At 41.4% G+C, this 20,899-nt stretch overlaps 1 protein-coding gene across 1 annotated transcript in view; it reads left to right on the forward strand.

The window, feature by feature from the left end:
* Positions 1–2,380: 2,380 nt before the first annotated feature.
* Positions 2,381–20,899, forward strand: part of LOC135524945 (pro-neuregulin-3, membrane-bound isoform-like) — a 356,815-nt gene continuing 338,296 nt past the window's right edge. The window contains exons 1-2 of the mRNA XM_064952775.1: positions 2,381–4,091; positions 6,029–6,031. Of these exons, the coding sequence (XP_064808847.1) occupies positions 3,317–4,091; positions 6,029–6,031 (778 nt within the window). The 5' untranslated portion in view covers positions 2,381–3,316. The remainder of the gene's footprint in view (positions 4,092–6,028; positions 6,032–20,899) is intronic.

Here is a 20,899-nt window from a genome sequence, read left to right on the forward strand (position 1 = left end):
AAGTCGTGACATAACTTCTTGTTAATCCAGCCACTTTGTCAGATTTTAAAAAGGCTTTACGGCGAAAGCAGACCGTTCGATTATCTGAGGACAGTGCCCCGCGTACAAAAGCATTAAAAACATTTTCCAAACAAGCAGAGGCGTCACGAATATCAGAAATAGCGATAAAATAAATCCCCTTTGAAGATCTTCCTCTGTTTGCAATCCCAAGGGTGCCAGGATTCTCCTCGGGTTTTCGCCTGCCATATCAGTTCTGTTATACCCACAGACATTATTTTAACAGTTTTAGAAACTTTAGAGTGTTTTCTATCTAATACTACCAAGTATATGCATAATCCTAGCTTCTGGGCCTGAGTAACAGGCAGTTTACTTTGGGCACGTCATTCATCCGAATTTCCGAATACTGCCTCCTATCCCTATTAAAGCTTCAACTAAAAGCATCAGTCATATAAAAGTCATAAGAAGTTATACTTAAACCTGAACTGGCTCTCTAGTAGATTAGTAAGAATGTCTCACCCAACTTCAGCATAAGAACTGTTCGTCGGGAGCTTCATCAAATGGGTTTTTATGGCCGAAAGCCGCACACGAGTCTAACATCACCATGCTCAATGGCAAGCGTTGGCTGGAGTGGTGTAAATATTGCCGCCATTGGACTCTGGAGCAGTGGAAATACATTCTCTGTAGTGATGAATCACGCTTTACCATCTGGCAGTACGACGCACAAATCTGGATTTGGCTGATGCCAGGAGAACACTACCTGCCCCAATGCATAGTACCAACTGTAAAGTTTGATGGAGGAGGAATTAATGATCTGGGGCTGTTTTTCATGCTTCTGGTTAGGCCCCTTTAGTTCCAGTGAAGGGAAATCTTAATGCTATAGCATACAATGACATTCTAACAATTATGTGCTTCCAACTTTGTGGCAACAGTTTGGGGAAGGCCTTTGGGACCTCACTAATGCTCTTGTTGCTGAATGGAAGCAAGTCCCTGCAGCAATGTTCCAATATCTAGTGGAAAGCCTTTCCAGAAGAGTGCAGGCTGTTATAGCAGCAAAGGGGGACCAACTCCGTATTAATACTCATGATTTTGGAATGAGATGTTCGACGAGCAAGTGTCCACATATTTTTGGTCATGTATTTTTATTTTATATTTTTTCATAAGTGTAATGTGACTGTAAGAGGCAGGTTGGAATGTCTGACTGAAATACAAGGCAAATCAACCATTATCTTCAAATTAGTGGTGTTTGAATATGTTGATCAAATGTGGGACGTGATTGTTTGGTTGCAGAACCAAGGGCCAAAATGCAGTACTCGTGGGCTGTGACCATGTGGGTGTTTTAGTGAGAGACAGAGGAGAACCAATTAGTATTAAAGCATAGCCCCCTTCATTATCAACGCATCATGCCTACAACATCAAGGAGCCTTTCCAGACACGCCAGACTAGGAGGCGGGGGGATAGGAGAAGATATGAACACAAGTCACGTGTTCTACGAACTTTAAGCTCTGCATGCTGATCTTTTTCTCTGTTTCTCTACTCTGCCACACAATTTCTTTCATACTCTCTCACACACACCCCTTTTCTGACGACTTAGACTTAAACCCTTATTATTACTGCATTCACCCGCCTAAATTTTTACTCTTTCTTCCTCGACTGCAAGACAGTCAGTCATAGGGAAATAATAGCAAAGCCCTGCAGATAAGGCATCTGCCTAGCACCGGGGTCTCATGGGAACTGTAAAATGAGCGTTTCATCGACTGTGAGCCGAAAAATCAGGTTTGAAGGAAGGATTTATCCCACCCATAAATTATGAGCCCAATGTTTGGTTTGTTTCTCTCACTGCCTGTGGGGAGATGTAGCGCTGCACTGCCCCCCCCCTTCTCCTCCTCCCCTCTCTCTGTTCCCAGGGGTGTCTGTGGCAGCTCTTCTCTCCTCCACACAGTGTGTTGTGCAGTGCCACCTTGTCTCTGCTGCTGCAGAGCTTTCTCCCAGGATCTCTGCCTCCTCTCTCTTTCTCTCTCTTGCTCTCCGATTTGACGGTGATAGGGAAGGCAGTGTGGTCTCTATCGCTTTCACATGCACACACTTACACGGGTGCAAGCAGTGTGTCAGAGAAGGGATGGGGTAGTTGTTTGTCAGTCTGCAGTCCTGCAGTCTGTGGAAGGGAGGAAAGCGCCAGTTGTAGTCTGTGGAAGGGAGGAAAGCGCGGGTTGTGTGCTGCGGTTGTGTGCTGCGAAACCCACATTGCTCACAGTGGAGTGTTTCTCCCAGTCTGCAGCTAACAACAACAGCAGCCATATCAGTTTTTCAGAGCAGCACTCCCTCCCTCCCTTCTTCCTCCTCTTCCTCTCTCTTGCTCTTTCTTTCTCTCCCTCCCTTTCTGTCGCTCGCATTCCTGCTCTCAACACCGACGCCAATGTAGCGTTCTGAGGTAGCAAGCAAGTAGCCAAGGCTTAAATTTTCTACCACTATGACAAGCGGTGGACAGACAGCTGGAGAAAGACGGACAGTCCGGGAGATCTGAGGGAAAGTCATTTGATGGACATCAGTTGGATTTAACCCCCCCCTTTCATCCCCCTGCCAGCCTCATCCCTACAAATCCTCTCCCTCACTCTCGCTCTCTATCCAGTTCCACTGGCTCTCTTCATGTAAGATTACCATCGGCTAATAGCACTAAAGCACCGGGCTGTCTGGGAGTGAGGGGAAGCTGAAGCTGACCCAAAACAGGGAAAAAGACTGCAGAGGAAGCCCCTGGACTGAAGCATAAAAACACGGTAAAAAAGCTGCAGAGGAGGGTTGCTGCCCTGCCTGGCCTGTTTCTCATTGACAGACACACACAGGATGTACAGCTCTGGTCTGAAGCTTGCCACACCGTGGATCAATACCCTCCTGCCTGCCTTTTTCTTATGCATTTTTACTCAAGGGAGAGTGAAGCATCTTGGGATTTACTGTCATTTCGTTTCCACCTAACTACAGCGAGGCTTGCCCCGCCGGACAGCACTTTCACCTGACCGTGTCCAACCTGTGTGCATATGAGTGTGTCTGTGTTTGTTTGTGTGTGTGTGTAATTAGTTAGCTTGGCGCCAGAGGGAGTGTATATTTGCTTACATGTGCATCTGTGTGAGCTGCTTGGCTTGTAATTACTTGTATGTGTCTGTGGGTGCCGTCTTGTGTCCATGTGTGTGTGGGTATAAATGTAGGAATTTTGTGTGGATGAATTGGTATGATGCCCAGTTCCATGCCCCATCCCCTCCCTCCTTCCTACCCTTTTGTCATTGGGTCCCCGGTTTGACCCCTGACCTTTGACGGCCTCAGCAGGATGAGTGAGCACTCGGGAGCGAGCACTCTGGGGGCCATGACCCTGGAGGAGCCTGGGGGCGAACCGGCCTCCCCTCAGGCCCCGGGGCCTCTCCGCTGTGGGCCCTGTTCGGTGTGGCACCGGCAGCAGACCTGGATGTGCGCAGTGCCCTTAGTGATGGGCTTCGTGGGCCTGGGCCTCAGTCTCATGCTGCTCAAATGGATTGTAGTGGGTTCCGTTCAAGACTATGTGCCCACGGATCTAGTGGATGCCAAGGGCATAGGGCAGGACCCCATCTTTCTCTCTGAACCCAGCGCTCCATCCAAGCGACCAGACACTATGACCACGACTACGAAGAACACCGCTACCGCGTTTGTCTCCACCACCTCTCTAGCGGCCGACAGCACGGTCCCAGCCCCGAGAACTCAATTTGGGTTGCCCTCCAACCACTCAGTCCCGCACCTCCACAACTGGGTTGGCAGTGGCACCCGCGTGACTGGCGCCACCACCCGCATCACACGACTCCCCCCACCTGGGGGTAAAGAAGTGACCCCACACAGCACCACAGTACTTCGGGTCGGCGGCACAGCCAATGGTCGTAAGGATAAGGACCCCCCGAACTCGCGATCCGGTCCAACCTCCAAAGCTACTAGCACAACTTTGACTGCCAACACCACAAGCAAGGCACTACCACCAACTTTTCCACCATCTCCTCCAGCCAAGCCCACCGGGCACTGGAAACCTGGACGCTCTGCGAAAGGGCCCGCCACACGCCCTCACCACCGCTACAGAACGCGTAAGTCTGCTTTTTTTGTTTGTGTGCAAATGAAATGGTGTTCACAACAGCTCTAGCGTTTGTTCTATCTGGCTGATGGCATCGGAGAGCTGGTGCCCAATCAAATGAAATGAAATAGTGTTCACAACAGCTCTAGCGTTTTTTCTATCTGGCTGATGGCATCAGAGAGCTGGTGCCCAATCAAATCAAATTACATTTTATTTGCCAAATGCAATAGGCGTAGACCTTACAGTGAAATGCTTACTTACAAGTCCTTAATCAACAATGCAGTTGAAGAAATAGAGTTTGCAAAATATTTACTAAATAAACTAAAGTTTAAAAAGAGTAACACAATAAAATAACAATGACGAGGCTATATACAGGGGGGTAGCGGTATTGAATCAATGTGCGGGGGTACAAGTTAGTCAAGGTAATTTGTAGGTAGGGGTAAAGTGACTATGCATAGATAATAAACAGTGATTAGCTGTGTATAAACGAAGGGGGGTGTCAATGTAAATAGTCCGGGTGGCCATTTGATTATTCAGCAGTCTTATGGCTTGGGGGTAGAAGCGATTAAGGAGCCTTTTGGACTTAGACTTGGTGCTCCGGTACCGCTTACCTTGCGGTATCCGAGAGAACAGTCTATGACTTGGGTGACCGGAGTCTTTGCCAATTTTTTGGGCCTTCCTCTGACACCACCTAGTATATAGGTCCTGGATGGCAGGAAGCTTGGCCCTAGTGATGTACTGGGTCGTACGCACTACCCTCCGTAGCGGTCAGATGCCGAGCAGTTGCCATACCAGGCGGTTATACAACCGGTCAGGCTGCTCTTGATAGTGCAGCTGTAGAACTATTTGAGGATCTGGGGATCCATGCCAAATCTTTTCAGCCTCCTGAGGGAGAATTTTGTTGTGCCCTCGTCACGACTGTCTTGGTGTGTTTGGACCATGATATTTTGTTGGTTATGTGGACACCAAGGAACTTGAAACTCTCGAACTGCTCCACTACAGCCCCGTCGATGTGAATGGGGGCGTGTTTGGCCCTCCTTTTCCTGTAGTCCACGATCAGCTCCTTTGTCTTGCTCATGTTGAGGTAGAGTTTGTTGTTCTGGCACCACACTGCCAGGTCTCTGACCTCTTCCCTATAGGCTGTATCATTGTTGTTGTTGATCAAGCCTACCACTGTTGTGTCATTAGCAAACTTAATGATGGTGTTGGAGTCATGTTTGGCCACGCAGTCGTGGGCAAAAAGGAGTACAAGAGGGGAATAAGCAAGTAACTTTGAGGGGCCCCTTGTTGAGGATCAGCGTGGCAGATGTGTTGTTGCCTACCCTTACCACCTGGGGGTGGCCTGTCAGATAGTCCAGTATCCTGTTGCAGAGGGAGGTGTTTAGTCCCAGGGTCCTTAGTTTGGTGATGAGCTTTGTGGGCACTATGGTGTTGAATGCTGAGCTATAGTCAAGGAACACCATTCTCACATAGGTGTTCCTTTTGTCCAGGTGGGAAAGGGCGGTGTGGAGTGCGATTGAGATTGAGTCAACTGTGGATCTGTTGGGGTGGTATACGAATTGGAGGGGGTCTACAGTTTCCGGGAGGGTGGTGTTGATGTGAGCCATGACCAGCCTTTCAAAGCACTTCATTGCTAATCACGTGAGTGCTATTGGGCAGTAGTCATTTAGGCAGGTTACCTTCGCTTTCTTGGACACAGGGACTATGGTGGTCTGCTTGAATCATGTTGGTATTACAGACTCGGTTAGGGAGAGGTTGAAAATGTCAGTCTGAGTACACGTCCTGGTATTCCGTTTTGCCCCGTGGCCTTGTGAATGTTGACCTATTTAAAGGTGTGATCACACAGTAGTCCGAAACAGCTGCTGCTCTCATGCATGCTTCTGTGTTGCTTGCCTAGAAGCGAGCATAAAAGGCATTTAGTTCGTCTGGAAATTTTGCGTCATTGGGCAGCTCGTGGCTGTGTTTCCCTTTATAGCACGTAATAGTTTGCAAGCCATGCCGCGTCCGACGACCATCAGAGTCAGTGTTGTAGGATTAAAAGTGTCAGTTTTAGCCTTTAGCTCGCTACGGTTGTTGCCTGTAATCCATGGCTTCTGGTTGTGATATGTATGTACGGTCACTGTGGGGACGACGTCGTCAATGCACTCATTGATGAAGCCGGTGACTGAGGTGGTATACTCGTCAATGCCATTGTATGAATCCTGGAACATATTCCAGTCTGTGCTAGCAAAACAGTCCTCTAGCGTAGCATCCGCGTCATCTGACCACTTCCATATTGAGCGAGTCACTGGTACTTCCTGCTTTAGTTTTTGCTTGTAAACAGGAATCAGGATGATATAATTCAGATTTTCCAAATGGAGGGCGAGAGAGCTTTGTATGCGTTAATGTCCCCGGCCACTAGGAGTGCCGCTTCTGCATGAGCATTTTATTTTTTGCTTATGGCCTTATACAGCTCGTTGAGTGTGGTCTTTGTGCCAGCATAGGTTTGTGGTGGTAAATAGGTCGCTACGAAAAATATAGATGAAAACTCTATTGGTAAATCGTTTGGTCTATAGCTTATCATGAGGTACTCTACTTCTTTAATATTAGACATCGCGCACCAGCTGTTATTAACAAATAGACACACACCAGCACCCCCCGTCTTACCAGACATAGCTGTTCTGTCCTGCCGATGCAATGAAAACCCAGCCATCTGTATATTATATGTATCGTCATTCAGCCACGACTCGGTGAAACATAACATATTAAAGTTTTTAATGTCCCGTTGGTAGGATAGTCTCGAATGGAGATCATGCAGTTTATTCTCCAGTGATTGCACATTGGCCAATAGAACGGATGGTTACCCACTCGCCTACGAATTCTCACAAGTCACCCCGATCTCCGCCCCCTGTATTTCCGTCTTTTCTTCACGCAAATTACAGGGATTTGGGCCTGGTCTCAGAGAAGCAGTATATCCTTTGTGTCGGACTCATTAAAGAAAGTAATTTCTGTTCTGATAGGCAGAAGCTCTTTTCGGTCATAAGAGAGAATTGCAGTAACATTATGTACAACAAACACACAAATTATGCGAACAAACACACAAAATAGCACCTGTTGATTAGGAGCCTGTAAAACAGCAGCCATCCCCTCCGGCACCATTATAATTGGTCGGACCATACATTAATGTATGTAAGGCTACCTTGTATAAACCATAGTCTAAATATGTATAAAGATGAGCTCCTCAAACGGCATGAAAGGAGGCACTCATGTAACATAATGGCATTCACACTGTGGCTGAATAGTAATCTGAGAGCACTTGATTTCCTTCCCCTCACCTTTATCTTTGACTTGTACATTAACCATCTACTGCAGTGGGCTAAATCAGGGTCACAGAGTGTTTCTTGGTAGTCTTAATCAAAGCTACTTTGAAACGAAAGCATACACCTCACATACATCGTTATGGTCTTTAAAAAAAGAGTACACCTTTATATTCATCACAGAAGACTGAAATATGAAAAATATTAACATTCCACCCATGAGGCAACCAGAGAATGATTTGGTCATTAGACAGCAGGAAAGTGCTACTGCATTAATAATCTCTTCTCCTGCCGCTTTTTAGACATGTGCCATCAACATGGGCAACATATCCATGTTTTGTAAAACAAATATGGTGTAAGGGTGCTTTTCGTATTCAGATGATTGATTTGAATAAAGCTTTCAGAACATTCACACATAGCCTACTGGTCAATCAGCTCACAGTCGTCTGGACACTTTCCTATGTGCAGTGCAGGCCAGTCATATTTCCGTCTCCTTTTCATATCGAAAAATGCAACTGATAGCCTATTGACACAGACTTTAAATAGACTATTGGTGCCAGTCACTATATCCTAATACTCCTTCAATTGATAGAAAGATTTAGGGTGCTGCTGAAAACAGCTGTGCATAATATCTAATAATTAGCTTATCCTAAAGCCAATCAAGGTGTGAGGATAGGCCTATTCAAGGAAATATCATAGGCCTAGTTTAATTGTATTGATAACTAGATTCTATAAAGCAAACTGAAAGAAAATGGATTATTGCAAGGTTGAAGTAACTTTTCTTTACATGTGCATGTTTTTTATTTATTAATGTTTTTGTAGGCTTTATGGATTACATTTTTCAATTTATTCGCCCAACCCTGTTTGTTCCGTCTTAAAGGATGTCAACTAATGCAGCACGTTTGCATTTATTTACCTACAATATTCTGCCCATATGAACACATTCATTTTAGGGCATAAGTGAGCCCATTTATACAGTGCATTTAGAAAGTATTCAGACCCCTTGACTTTTTCCATATTGTGTTATGTTACGTCCTTATTCTAAAAGAGATTACATCATTTTTCCCCCTCATCAATCTACACACAATACCCCATAATGACAAAGCAAAAACAGGTTTTTAGAAATGTTAGCAAATGTATATATAAAAAATAAAATAAATACCTTATTTACATAAGTATTCAGACCTTTTGCTATGAGACTCGAAAATGAGCTCAGGTATATCCTGTTTCCATTGATCATCCTTGAGATGTTTCTACAACTTGATTGGAGTCCACCTGTCATAAATTTAATTGATTGGACATGATTTGGAAAGGCACACACCTGTCTATATAATGTCCCACAGTTGATAGAGCATTTCAGAGTAAAAAGCAAGCCATGAGGTCGAAGGAATTGTCCGTAGAGCTCTTAGACAGAGTTGTGAAAATACTTATTTTCCACCATAATTTGCAAATAAATTAATAAAAATCCTACAATGTGATTTTCTGGATTTTTTTTCTCATTTTGTCTGTCATAGTTGAAGTGTACCTATGATGAAAATTACAGGCCTCTCTCATCTTTTTAAGTGGGAGAACTTGCACAATTGGTGGCTGACTAAATACTTTTTTGCATCACTGTATATATACATAACCTGTTGCTGCGGTGCTTCAGTTAGGGTGTGTATGAGTAAGTGTGTGTGCTTGCATGGATCTATTTACACTGTTTGTCTTTGCTTTAATGTTCTTGGTTACTTTCCCTTTTATTGCAATTTCATAAAGAATTTGATATCCAGGACATAAATATCCTATTGGTTTATAAAGTTGATTCAAGTGCATACTACTGTATTTTTTCAAATCATTTATAGTTAGTAGCAGTACACAAGGTGCAATGGAAATGTATCACTAATTAATAAACATTTTGTCATGAAAAAGAGGGTTTGAGTTTATTTATGCAGCATACCTTATCGAAACCATTAATGTTCTCTGTCAATGTTTTAATCAATTATTTGAATGTCACAAGCCCGTCTGAATTACAGTTTGGCATTGAAACATAGAATGTGGTCAAAACAGAGACGTTTTCAGTTAGGTGACTCAACACTTCTCGATTTTGACGTGAACACCAACCCTATGCTAATGGTAACTGCCCCAGAAATTACATACTTTTTTCCGTTGAAAATACAGAATTTCAACAAGTTTTTCTCACTGGAATGTTTTCAAATGGATTCCCATGTTTAACACTTTTTGTCCAGTCCCCTCCCATGTTCAACGCTTTTTGTCCAATCCCCATCAAATATGTTGGTTCTCAATGGTAAGACACCGTGACAAAGTGAAATGAAGCTCAGACTGGCTTTAGTTAAATATAAAACTGATTAGTTAAATATAAAATTGTGTGTTTAAAGCGGGAGATGCTGTACATGGCTGATGATGTCAGTTATTCAAGACATGGGGAATGAGGGGGCTGTCTCCATATATACAGATTCTAAGACATGGATGGAGACTTCACAGAGAATAATGTGTAAGCCTCCTCGTCGAGGCTCATTCCCATGGGGCTTTGGGTTAAATTTGGCAGAGAAAGTCATAATGCCGTTATTTTCCGGTTGAAAAACTCTGTTTCAGGTTGAGGAGACGTTACATAACCAGATTAAAACTAAGTAAAGATGTATTTTTCTGGTCGTTAAATATTCACGTTATTTCTATGTTATGACCTGGCTCAAAGACTGTGCTGAATCAAGTGTTTTGTAAGAACAATGAAGTTACATAAGATATATTTGTAATTATCATGTGCCTGCCCAGGAGCAAGCAACTTAATGTAAAGTGAAACCTAGAAGGATTATTTACTATGTAGTTACAATGTAACAACCTTTGCAGACAAAAGGCTAACCATTAGGAGACAGGAGAATATTAGGTATAACCCTTTTAGTTACACTGTACTTACAATCTTTATCCACCAACTCTGTAATTAAAATGTTGTTACAACGAATATACATGTATTTAAAATGTACTTACCCAGGAGCAAGCAACTTAATGTAAAATGAAGTGACATTTTAATGACTTTGAAGTTACAATGGAACAACATTTGCAGACAATAGGCTGACCAGGAGGAGTAAGGAGACAGGAGAACATTTTTCAGTTGGACTTTTATTTAATAGATTGTACAAAAAATCATATTCAAACCATTCAAATTAAATTCCCCATTTTAGACTCAAAGCAATAACTAGTTAGTGAAACGTGCTAAAACAGGGTGGTAAAGCTAGCTAGCATTTCCCAATTGTTCACTAATCTAGCTAGCAAGCTAAGCACTGGCACAATGTCAACATGTTTTCCAACTCAGTCAATAACATTACAAAATCATCATAAAACATATATATATTTTTTTACAATATTATTTCACTATTTTGAGACTAACAATACATTTTTGCACATTATAAACCTTTTATAAATATGACAAATTAATAGACAGAAATAGCATGTGACTTCCATTTTGGTGCAGAGAAGCATGTGGGAGGTGATTCCATATCCCATAAAAACACAGCACTTCGATAGAGCAACAACAGGAAGTGACTTTTTCATAGCAGGTTTGGAGAAATTACCAGCAAGTTATAATAATTAACGTAGCAGGTTAGGATAATTAGGGTAATGTTAGTAAATGAGTTAGCGAAAATCCTCTCCTAACCTACTCTGAAAAGTCACTTCCGGTCACAGCTGTATCAATGTGAGTGTTTTTTTAGGTAGTCCAGTTAGAGGTGGGTGGTCTGTGGCGTTACTTCCTGGTGAAATCATAAAAAAATTAAACATTTAGTTAACCTATTTGTTCTCTATTTTAGCTACTGACTTTGTATGTTTGCACATTCAAAAGAAAAATATAAGACGTCAGAAAAATGCTGGGCTGTCAGCAGGAAGTCGCATCAGACTGATCTCTCACCTCACATACTCTCCTCTGCAGCCAAAAATGCTTTTATGTTTATTGACCAGTTGGAAAGCTAGATTGTTGGCTAGCTGGGTAGCTACATTAGTGAAAAATTAGGAAATGCTCATGTTTAGGATGGGGGACCTGTATGGTAATGCACTTAAAGTGGCCATGTGCTGCCGTTTTAGGAATGAAGGACTGGATCAGGGTGACAGTAGCATAATTTCTATATCACTCAGCCCCCTCTGGCCTGTGGTTGGTCTAAATCTAAATTAATCTCTCGTTGTCCTGGAGAAAGACATGCTCTCTCCATCAGGCACCTGCATATTTCACTGCCTGTGTTCCAAGTATTCCCTTTATAGTTCACAACTTGTGACCAAAGTAGTGCATTATAGGGAATAGGGTGCCATTTTGGACGTATTCACTGAAACCTCATATGGCGCTGTTCTTCATCTGTTCTTTTCATCGTTCCCCCTCTGTCTTGGTGAAGGTCAGTCATTCTCTCCATATCATTGTCTTCTACCTCAATCCATTTTCTCCTGTCTGTTTCTGTTAATAACTGGAGTTGATTGGGACAGAGTACTTTTAACTCCATTAAGAGTAACAAGAGACAGGGAGTTAAATCTTTGGAATTATCCACAGATGTGGGAGGAACCTCATTGACAAATTTCTCAGAATGTTCTGTTGCAGGTTTATTATTAAAATTGTTTGTTTCAATAGCTGTGTTTTTGCATGTATATCGATTGTTGTTGATCTGATGCTACTCAAAGATAAGAAACATACATTTTTCTAAACTAATCTAATCTTTAAGTGTTTGGATTTATAGCAACCGTTAGCAAGAGAGTTCCAGCTTACATGGTGTAGGTAGTCCCCATGTACTGTATTTTTGACCCTACTATGACAGGTATTTTATATGTAAATTATGGGTGAAGTGAAGGTGCTGGATATATTCCTGCAACTTGTATTCCAATAGACATTGCGTATCACATTGCAAACCACCATAACATGACACATTAAGAAATATTCAAAAAAAAGCTTTGTATTTATATTTGCCAAGGCAGCAGCTACTCTTCTTGGGGTCCAGCAAAATTAAGGCAGTTTATACAATTTTAAAAACATTACAATACATTCACAGTGTCACGGTTTTCTGTAGGTGAAAGAGAGTCGGACCAAAATGCAGCGTGTCTATTGCGATCCATGTTTAATAAAACTGAAGAAACAAGAATCAATACAAAAACAAACAATAAACGTAGCGAAAACAGAAACAGCCTAATACTGGTGCAAACTAACACACGCCAGCCATAAGGACAAGAAAAGGAACAATCACCCACAACACCCAACACCAAACAGGCTACCTAAATATGGTTCCCAATCAGAGACAATGACTAACACCTGCCTCTGATTGAGAACCATATCAGGCCAAACACAGAAACAGACAAACTAGACACACAACATAGAATGCCCACTCAGATCACATCCTGACCAAACAAAACATATAAAAATACACAGCAAACTATGGTCAGGGTGTGACTCACAGACTGTGTGGCCTCAGGCCCCTACTCCACCACTACCCCATATATATACAGTACAAAATCCATGTGTACGTGTGTGTATGCTATGGTGTGTGTCTGTGCCTATGTTTGTGACCTCTGGTGGTTTGTCTTGTGGGGTATGCATGGGCGTCCGAGCTGTGCGCCAGTAGTTCAAATGGACAGCTCGGTGCATTCAACATGTTAATACCTCTCATAAATACAAGCAGTGATCAAGTCAATCTCTCCTCTACTTTGAGCCAGGAGAGATTGACATGCATATCATTAATATTAGCTCTCTGTGTACATCCAAGGGCCAGATGTGCTGCCCTGTTCTGAACCAATTGCAATTTTCATAAGTCCTTTGTGGCACCTGACCACACGTCTAAACAGTAGTTCAGGTGTAACAAAACTAGGGCCTGTAGGACCTGCCTTGTTGATAGTGCTGTCAAGAAGGTAGAGCAGCGCCTTATCATGGACATACAGTGGTTCGTCTACTGCGGGTACTGCTGCACAACTTGCATGGTGCCGCAGAATTCTGTGGCAAGATATTTAAGTGCCAACCACTTGTACCATTAGTGCTAGTTTGACCACCAGAGTGTATCTTTGGGAAGCAGTTGATAGCCTTCAATAGTGGCTGTACTAGAGAATTTAAATTTTTTTTGTAAGAAAATAGTGTATGGGACTGATTACAGGCTACAGTAATGGGACGCGGGAGACCGGGGTTCAATTCCCCAACGGGAAGGAAGGAGTAGGCTGTCCTTGTAAATAAGAATTTTTAATTAACAGACTTGCCTATTTTAAAGGTTACACTAAGAACATAGCATTTCTAAGCCCTAATTATATAATTGTAGTCTAACCAATACCCAAAATGGATATCCAGTGAAAATAACAATCTCATTGATTTATCAAGACTAGTCCCCGTGCTTGTCTCAGAGCAGCGTGAAATGGTGCTAAAATAGTTGTGGGCTATTTCTTTGAATCCTGTTGCTTCTAACTTCAATATGCTCTTTAAATAAATATGACCTACACCACTTTCAACATCACATTACTCAACACTAGTGAGACTCATGTTGCCTACAGTATATCGAAAAATATGATGTGACGCTCCGCCAATAATTACATATAGAGGATTGTAGGATTCTAAATTAAAATCAAAAGCCACCTCATGGGTCTCCCAGTGATGGCCGGCGCAGGTATCAAACCTGAAGCAAGGCTACTTATCAAGCCTACAGAGGCAGGTTCGACATCTGTGCCGGCCGCCACCGAGGGACCCATGAGGCGGCTTTTGGTTTTAATTTAGAATCCTCCAATCCTCCGTATGTAAGTATTGGAGAGTCACGTCATATTTTTCAATAAACTGTAGGTGACATGAGTCTCACTAGTGTTGAGTAATGTGCTGTTAAAAGTGGTGTAGGTCTTATTTATTTAAAGAGCATATTGATGTTAGAAGCAATAGGATTTGAAGAATCCTCCAATCCTCTATGTAATTATTAGCGGAGAGTCACATCAAATGTTTCTATATATACTGTAGGCCTACCAATAGTGTCTTAGACAACTGTTTATGTAGGTGCCGGGCTATATGACTGTGCCATCAACTTGATAATATATAACAATATTTGAGGTTATTTCGCTTTAAAAAAAACTAAAGTGAGCAATTAATCTAACTAAAGGCCAAAATTATATTTGTAAAAGCCAAAACATTTATTTCTGTTTTTAGAGGGAGAGAAACGCTGGGCAAATTGTGCGCCGCCCTTTGGGACTCCCAATCACGGTCGGATATGATACCTAATAATAAGAATAATACTTTTTATTGTATTATTTGTTTGGTATTTTCTGGTGTATGAAACTGAAATTGCAACCAATCACGACCAACCTAAGAAATACATTCGACGATAGAATTCTCCCCCTACCCTCCTAGGCAATTCTATAGTCCAGCTACCTGCTAATAGCCATAATGGCACTGTACAACATGACCGTGTGTGTTTGAAAGAGTATTTTCCAGTGAACAACAATTTGTTTACCTTCATTAGACAACTTTGTTCCAATATTTCTGCAATTCAGTGATATTTATTCCCTTCGTAATTCATTATGGATCCATAACTAAATAAAAATCATAATTTAGAATGTATTTTCATAATTATTTTATTAATGAAAGCAGAAAGATGCTGATGAAGAAATACAGTACATGCTATGACATTTGGATAATAAAGCATTTTGAAGATATAAGCCCCCCTGCATTTGTTTATCAGGCTATAGCAGAACAGCATAATGGTCCAGACGGCTCTTGCTGTGCCTGGTTAGCAGTTGTGCCTGGTTATATTGTCAGAAGAGGAATGGAAATGTCAGGGTGAACAGACAACTTGATGAACCCGCCAGGTATGTTGACTCTGCCTGTCGGAGGTGGAGTTCCAGAGCTCACAGGTGTGCCTGACATATGGATTGTGACTCCATCTCATTCCTCGCCCTCTGCAACGCGTCATTCTCCGCCTGATTCTCCGCCAATGCCGCCTGGCTCTGGACCAATGCATCAGCTGTCGCTCGTATCTCTGCCCCCGACAATCTTTCTTTTTCTGCTGGTCTGCCTTCAATTAATCGATCTCGGTCTTCAAAGTTTGAATCTGATCCATGTGCACCTTCATCAGATGAGCAGAATGGTACAGCCCTGAGCCCCCATCGATTACAGTGGTCTATGATAGAAATGGTAGATCAATTAAGAATTAAATGTGACTCGAACACACGAATGCTGCATACACATTTTAAGAATCTAGCAAAACGAACCAGTTTCTTTGCAAACATTTTCAGTGCGGCTCATTTGTCCACTGATCTCCACGGAGGGTTGTATGCTCTACAAAAACACATTCACAATTTGTATTTTGTTTTTATTAGTATGCCTACACATTGATAGGCTATATATATTTTTTTTTTAAATGCACTGAAACCAAAATACCTAGTTTTACTTAGTTTTGGTAATGCTCCGGCACACTTTCAAATCCTCTCATAGTTACGGTCCTAAGCCTGGAACGGGTAGCACCATAGAAAGAAGCTGACTTGATAAAAAACATGTCCATTTCGTCTGTTCTCTTTGAGCACAATATAATTTTTTGCAGGTTCACACCTGCAGTATAAAGAGCCACCAGCTGTCCATCACTACTGTAAATAAAAACACAGCATCTTGTTTACATACTTTATTGTAACAAATCATTTGTATCCAATTACTTTTAGAGTTTTGGATTCATTTGATTCATATTATGGTGTTTCTATTCCGAGAAAAAAATACTGTTTCTAAGAGCATAACATTTTTACACCTTAAATTGTAGTCTAACCAATACCTAAACGGAGAAAAATTTAAATCTAATTATTTACCAAGAACAGTCCCCATGCTTGTCTCAGAGCAGTGCGAAATGGTGCTAAAATAGTTGTAGGCAATTGCTTCTAACTTCAATATGCTTTTAAAATAAACAAGACCTACACCACTTTTAACATCTCATTACTCAAGACTAGTGAGACTTATGTTGCCTATACTGTTGCCTATACAGTATATCGAAAGATTTGACTTAACTCTATGCCAATATTGGAGGATATTTCTGTAATTCAGTGATATTTATTCCCATGGTAATTCGTTATGAATCCATAACTAAATAAACATCGGCATTTTTAAAGATTATTTTCATAATTATTTTATTGAAGAAAGCATAAATATACCATTTTTAGTTACATTGTTTTAGTTTGAATGTGCAGACTGGCACTGAGAACAGCGGGGATGTTTCCCAAGTCAGCGCCAGTATTAGTGCAATGCCCCTTATTGTTGCTCTGTGCTACCCAGTGTGGCGGGGTGGGGGTCCACCCCCCGTCCCCTATGGGCTAGGTCCGTCTTCTGTGTGCGGCTCTGCGGCCCATCCCGTGCCCCCTCTCCTCATGCCTTGAACCTCGCCCTCTTTCAGTGGATACAGCTGGAGAACTTAAAGGCAATCCCATTGTGCGCCACTCGGGAGCCATGACTAATAACAGGGTTAATAATATATCTGAGAATATCCAACGGGCTTTTATATAATTCTAAATGAATAATAATCACTGTTTATTTTGTAGATTATTTCGTTTTTCAAATAACAAAATGAGCGAGAAAAATGCCATTCTTGAACATGGGGTTAGACATTGTTACTAATTTGTAAATAAAGCCAGTCAGTTATTTAGAATTACTTCTGGGAGATAAATTAAAATCTTACAATCATCTCATGGGTCTCCCAGTCAAGGCCAGCACAGGTATTGAGCCAGCATCTGTAGCAACATAGCTTGTACTGCTATGCAGTGTCTTAGACAGTTGAGCTACTTAGGCGCTGTACAACATGACCGGTCGGGAGTGGGCTATAGTACTACAATAAAAGCAAAATAATCCTAACAAAATAAAATAATAAAAACCTTACCTGTTGTTACACTTTAGTAAGTAATACTGAAGTTGTGCACAACTATCAGTTTCTATATAGGTTTATGTTGCTCATTCGTTGTCAGTTGGAGACACAGTAGGACCAAAAGCATAATCAGTGCTCTAACTTCCCCTTGCGCTGGTCTGGAGCAATGAAGTGGTGACGCAGGGTACCGTACTAAACTACAAATTACCTCTAAATCCCTTAGCATAATCACAAAACTTTTAGTGAAGCAACCACTGTAATTCTCCCCATCTTAGCTACTGTTGTATCAATATGTTTTGACCATGACAGTTTACAATCCAGGGTAACTCCAAGCGGTTTAGTCACCTCAACGTGCTCAATTTCCACATTATTTATTATAAGATTTAGTTGAGGTTTAGTGAATGATTTGTCCCAGATACAACACTTTTAGTTATAGAAATATTTAGGACTAATTTCTGGCTTTTCTCAAAGCCAGTGGCAATTCGTTAGTAAATATTGAAAAAAGTAAGATCGGCTTGGACAGCTGTCTTGGGGAATTACTGATTTACTGGATTATGTTAGAGAGGCTTCCATTAAAGAAGACCCTCTGTGTTCTGTTAGACAGGTAACTCTTTATCCACAATATAGCAGGGCCATAACACATACATTTTTCAAGCGGCTAACTATGATCGATAATGTCAAAAGCCGCACTGAAGCCTAACAAAACAGCCACGACAATGTTATCATCAATTTCTCTCAGCCAATCATCAGTCATTTGTGTAGGTGCTATGCTTGTTGAATGTCCTTCTCTATAAGAATGTTGGACATTTGTGGTCAATTTGTTTACTGTAAAACTAGCATTGCATCTAGTCAAACACAAATTTTTCCTAAAGTTTACTAAGGGTTGGTAACAAGCTGATTGGTAGGCTATTTGAGCCAGTAAAGGGGCTTTACTGTTCTTAGGTAGCGGAATGACTTTTGCTTCCCTCCAAGCCTGAGTGCACACACTTTCTAGTAGTCTTAAATCGAAGATGTGGCAAATAGGAGTGGCAATATTCTCCGCTATTATCCTCAGTAATTTTCCATCCAAGTTGTCAGACCCTGGTGGCTTGTCATTGTTGCTTTACACAGTAAAACTCGAAGGAATGTACTCTGATGGAGTTGAATCAAAACACAGAAAAGTGAAAAATGGTCAGGGTGTTATAAAAATGACACTGAAAATAAATTACAATTTGAGTTAAATTTAAACAACTCTCGGAGAGTTGGATATTTACTCCATTTTGTGTCGTCTCATATATCATCACCATGACCTGAGTAGTTAACACAAAATGGGGGACGGACCATATAAGCTCTCAAAAATGTTGGTCAGGCTCAGATTTGCCTCCCGGCCGAGGCCCTTCTGGTTTTTCCTCAAACAAGTTGTGTTTGCTCATGAGGGTCAGTCATGAGCTGGCTAGATGCTGTGCAGATTCTCAAAACAACATACACTACCGTTCAAAAGTTTGGGGTTACATAGAAATGTCCTTGTTTTTGAAAGAAAACACACTTTGTCCATTAAAATAACATTGAATTGTTCAGAAATACAGTGTAGACATTGTTAATGACTATTGTAGCTGGAAACGGGAGATTTTTTATGGAATATCTACATAGGAGTACACATGCCCATTATCAGCAACCATCACTCCTGTGTTCCAATGGCACATTGAGTTAGCTAATCCAAGTTTCTCATTTTAAAAGGCCAATTTATCATTAGAAAACCCTTTTGCAACAGCTGAAAAATGTTGTGCTGATTAATGTGGATAACCTTTATTTAACGAGACCAGTCAGTTAACACATTTTTATTTACAATGACTGCCTACCGGGGAACAGTGGATTCATTGCATTTTTTCAGAACATATTTTCACCTTGTCAGCTTAGAGATTCAATCCAGCAACCTCTCGGTTACTGGCACAATGCTCTAACAACCAGGCCACCCGCTGCCCCGTTAAATAAGAAATAAAACTGGCCTTCTTTAGACTAGTTGTGTGTCTGGAGCATCAGTATTTGTGAGTTCGATTACAGGCTCAAAATGGGCAGATACAAAGAAATGTATTCTGAAACTCGTCAGTCTATTCTTGTTCTGAGAAAGGACAGATGTTCTCTGTCCAGTGTCTGTGTTCTTTTGCCCATCTTATCTTTTTATTGGCCAGTCTGAGATAAGGCTTTTTCTTTGCCTAGAAGGCCAGCATCCCGCAGTCGCCTCTTCACTGTTGACGTTGAGGACTTTTGAGGAGTCTGCTTCTCAAACTAGACACTAATATACTTGTCCTCTTGCCCAGTTGTGCACTGGGACCTCCAACTCTTTCAATTCTGATTAGAGACAGTTTGATCTGTTCTGTGAAGGGAGTAGTGCACAGCGTTGTACGAGGTCGGCAGTTTCTCGCATGGAATAGCATTCATTTCTCAGAACAAGAATAGACTGACAAGTTTCAGAAGAAAGTTTAGTTTCTGAACATTTTGAGCCTATAATCGAACCCACAAATGCTGATGCGCCAGATACTCAACTAATCTAAAGGCGGCCTGTTTTATTGCTTCAACAGTTTTTAGCTGTGCTAACATAATTGCAAGAGGGATTTTCTAATGTTCAAGTTGCCTTTTAAAATGATAAACTTGGATTAGCTAACACAACATGCCATTGGAACACAGTAGTGATGGTTGCTGATAATGGGCCTCTGTACACCTATGTAGATATTCCATTAAAAAAAAAAATCAGCTGTAAACAATAGTCATTTACAACATTAAATGTCTACGTGTAATTTCTGATCAATTTGATGTTATTTTAATGTGCAAAAATGTTTTTTTTTCAAAAACAAGGACATTTAACCTCTTTGAACTCTAGGGGCAGTATTTCATTTTTGGATAAAAAAAACGTTCCCGTTTTAAACAAGATATTTTGTCACGAAAAGATGCTCGACTATGCATATAATTGACAGCTTTGGAACGAAAACACTCTGCCGTTTCCAAAACTGCAAAGATATTATCTGTGAGTGCCACAGAACTGATGCTACAGGCGAAACCAAGATGAAACTTCAAACAGGAAATTAGCAAAATATTTGAAGCGCTGTTTTCCAATGTCTCCTTATATGGCTGTGAATGTGCAAGGAGAGAGCCCACAATTTCTGCAGTTTCCCCAAGGTGTCTGCAGCATTGTGACGTATTTGTAGGCATATCATTGGAAGATTGACCATAAGAGACCACATTTACCAGGTGTCCGCCCGGTGTCCTGCGTTGAAACTTCAGCTGCAACTTCAGCTGCAAGTATTTTTCCATTTAATTCAGAGAAGAAAGCAGACTTCCACAAACGATATATCAATGAAGAAATATGTTTAAAACACCTTGAGGATTGATTCTAAACAACGTTTGCCACGTTTCAGTCGATATTATGGAGTTAATTTGGAAAAAAGTTCGGCGTTTTGGTGACTGAATTTTCGTTTTTTTTAGGGTTAGCCAAAAGTGATGTACAAAATGGATCATTTTTCTCCTACACAAAGAATCTTTCAGGAAACACTGAACATTTGCTATCTAACTGAGAGTCTCCTCATTGAAAACATCTGAAGTTCTTCAAAGGTAAATGATTTTATTTGAATGCTTTTCTTGTTTTTGTGAAAATGTTGCTGGCTGAATTCTAGGCTTATAGCTATGCTAGCTATCAATACTCTTACACAAATGCTTATTTAGCTATGGTT

The sequence above is a fragment of the Oncorhynchus masou genome, chromosome 31, assembly GCF_036934945.1.
Source record: "Oncorhynchus masou masou isolate Uvic2021 chromosome 31, UVic_Omas_1.1, whole genome shotgun sequence".
NCBI lineage: Eukaryota > Metazoa > Chordata > Actinopteri > Salmoniformes > Salmonidae > Oncorhynchus > Oncorhynchus masou.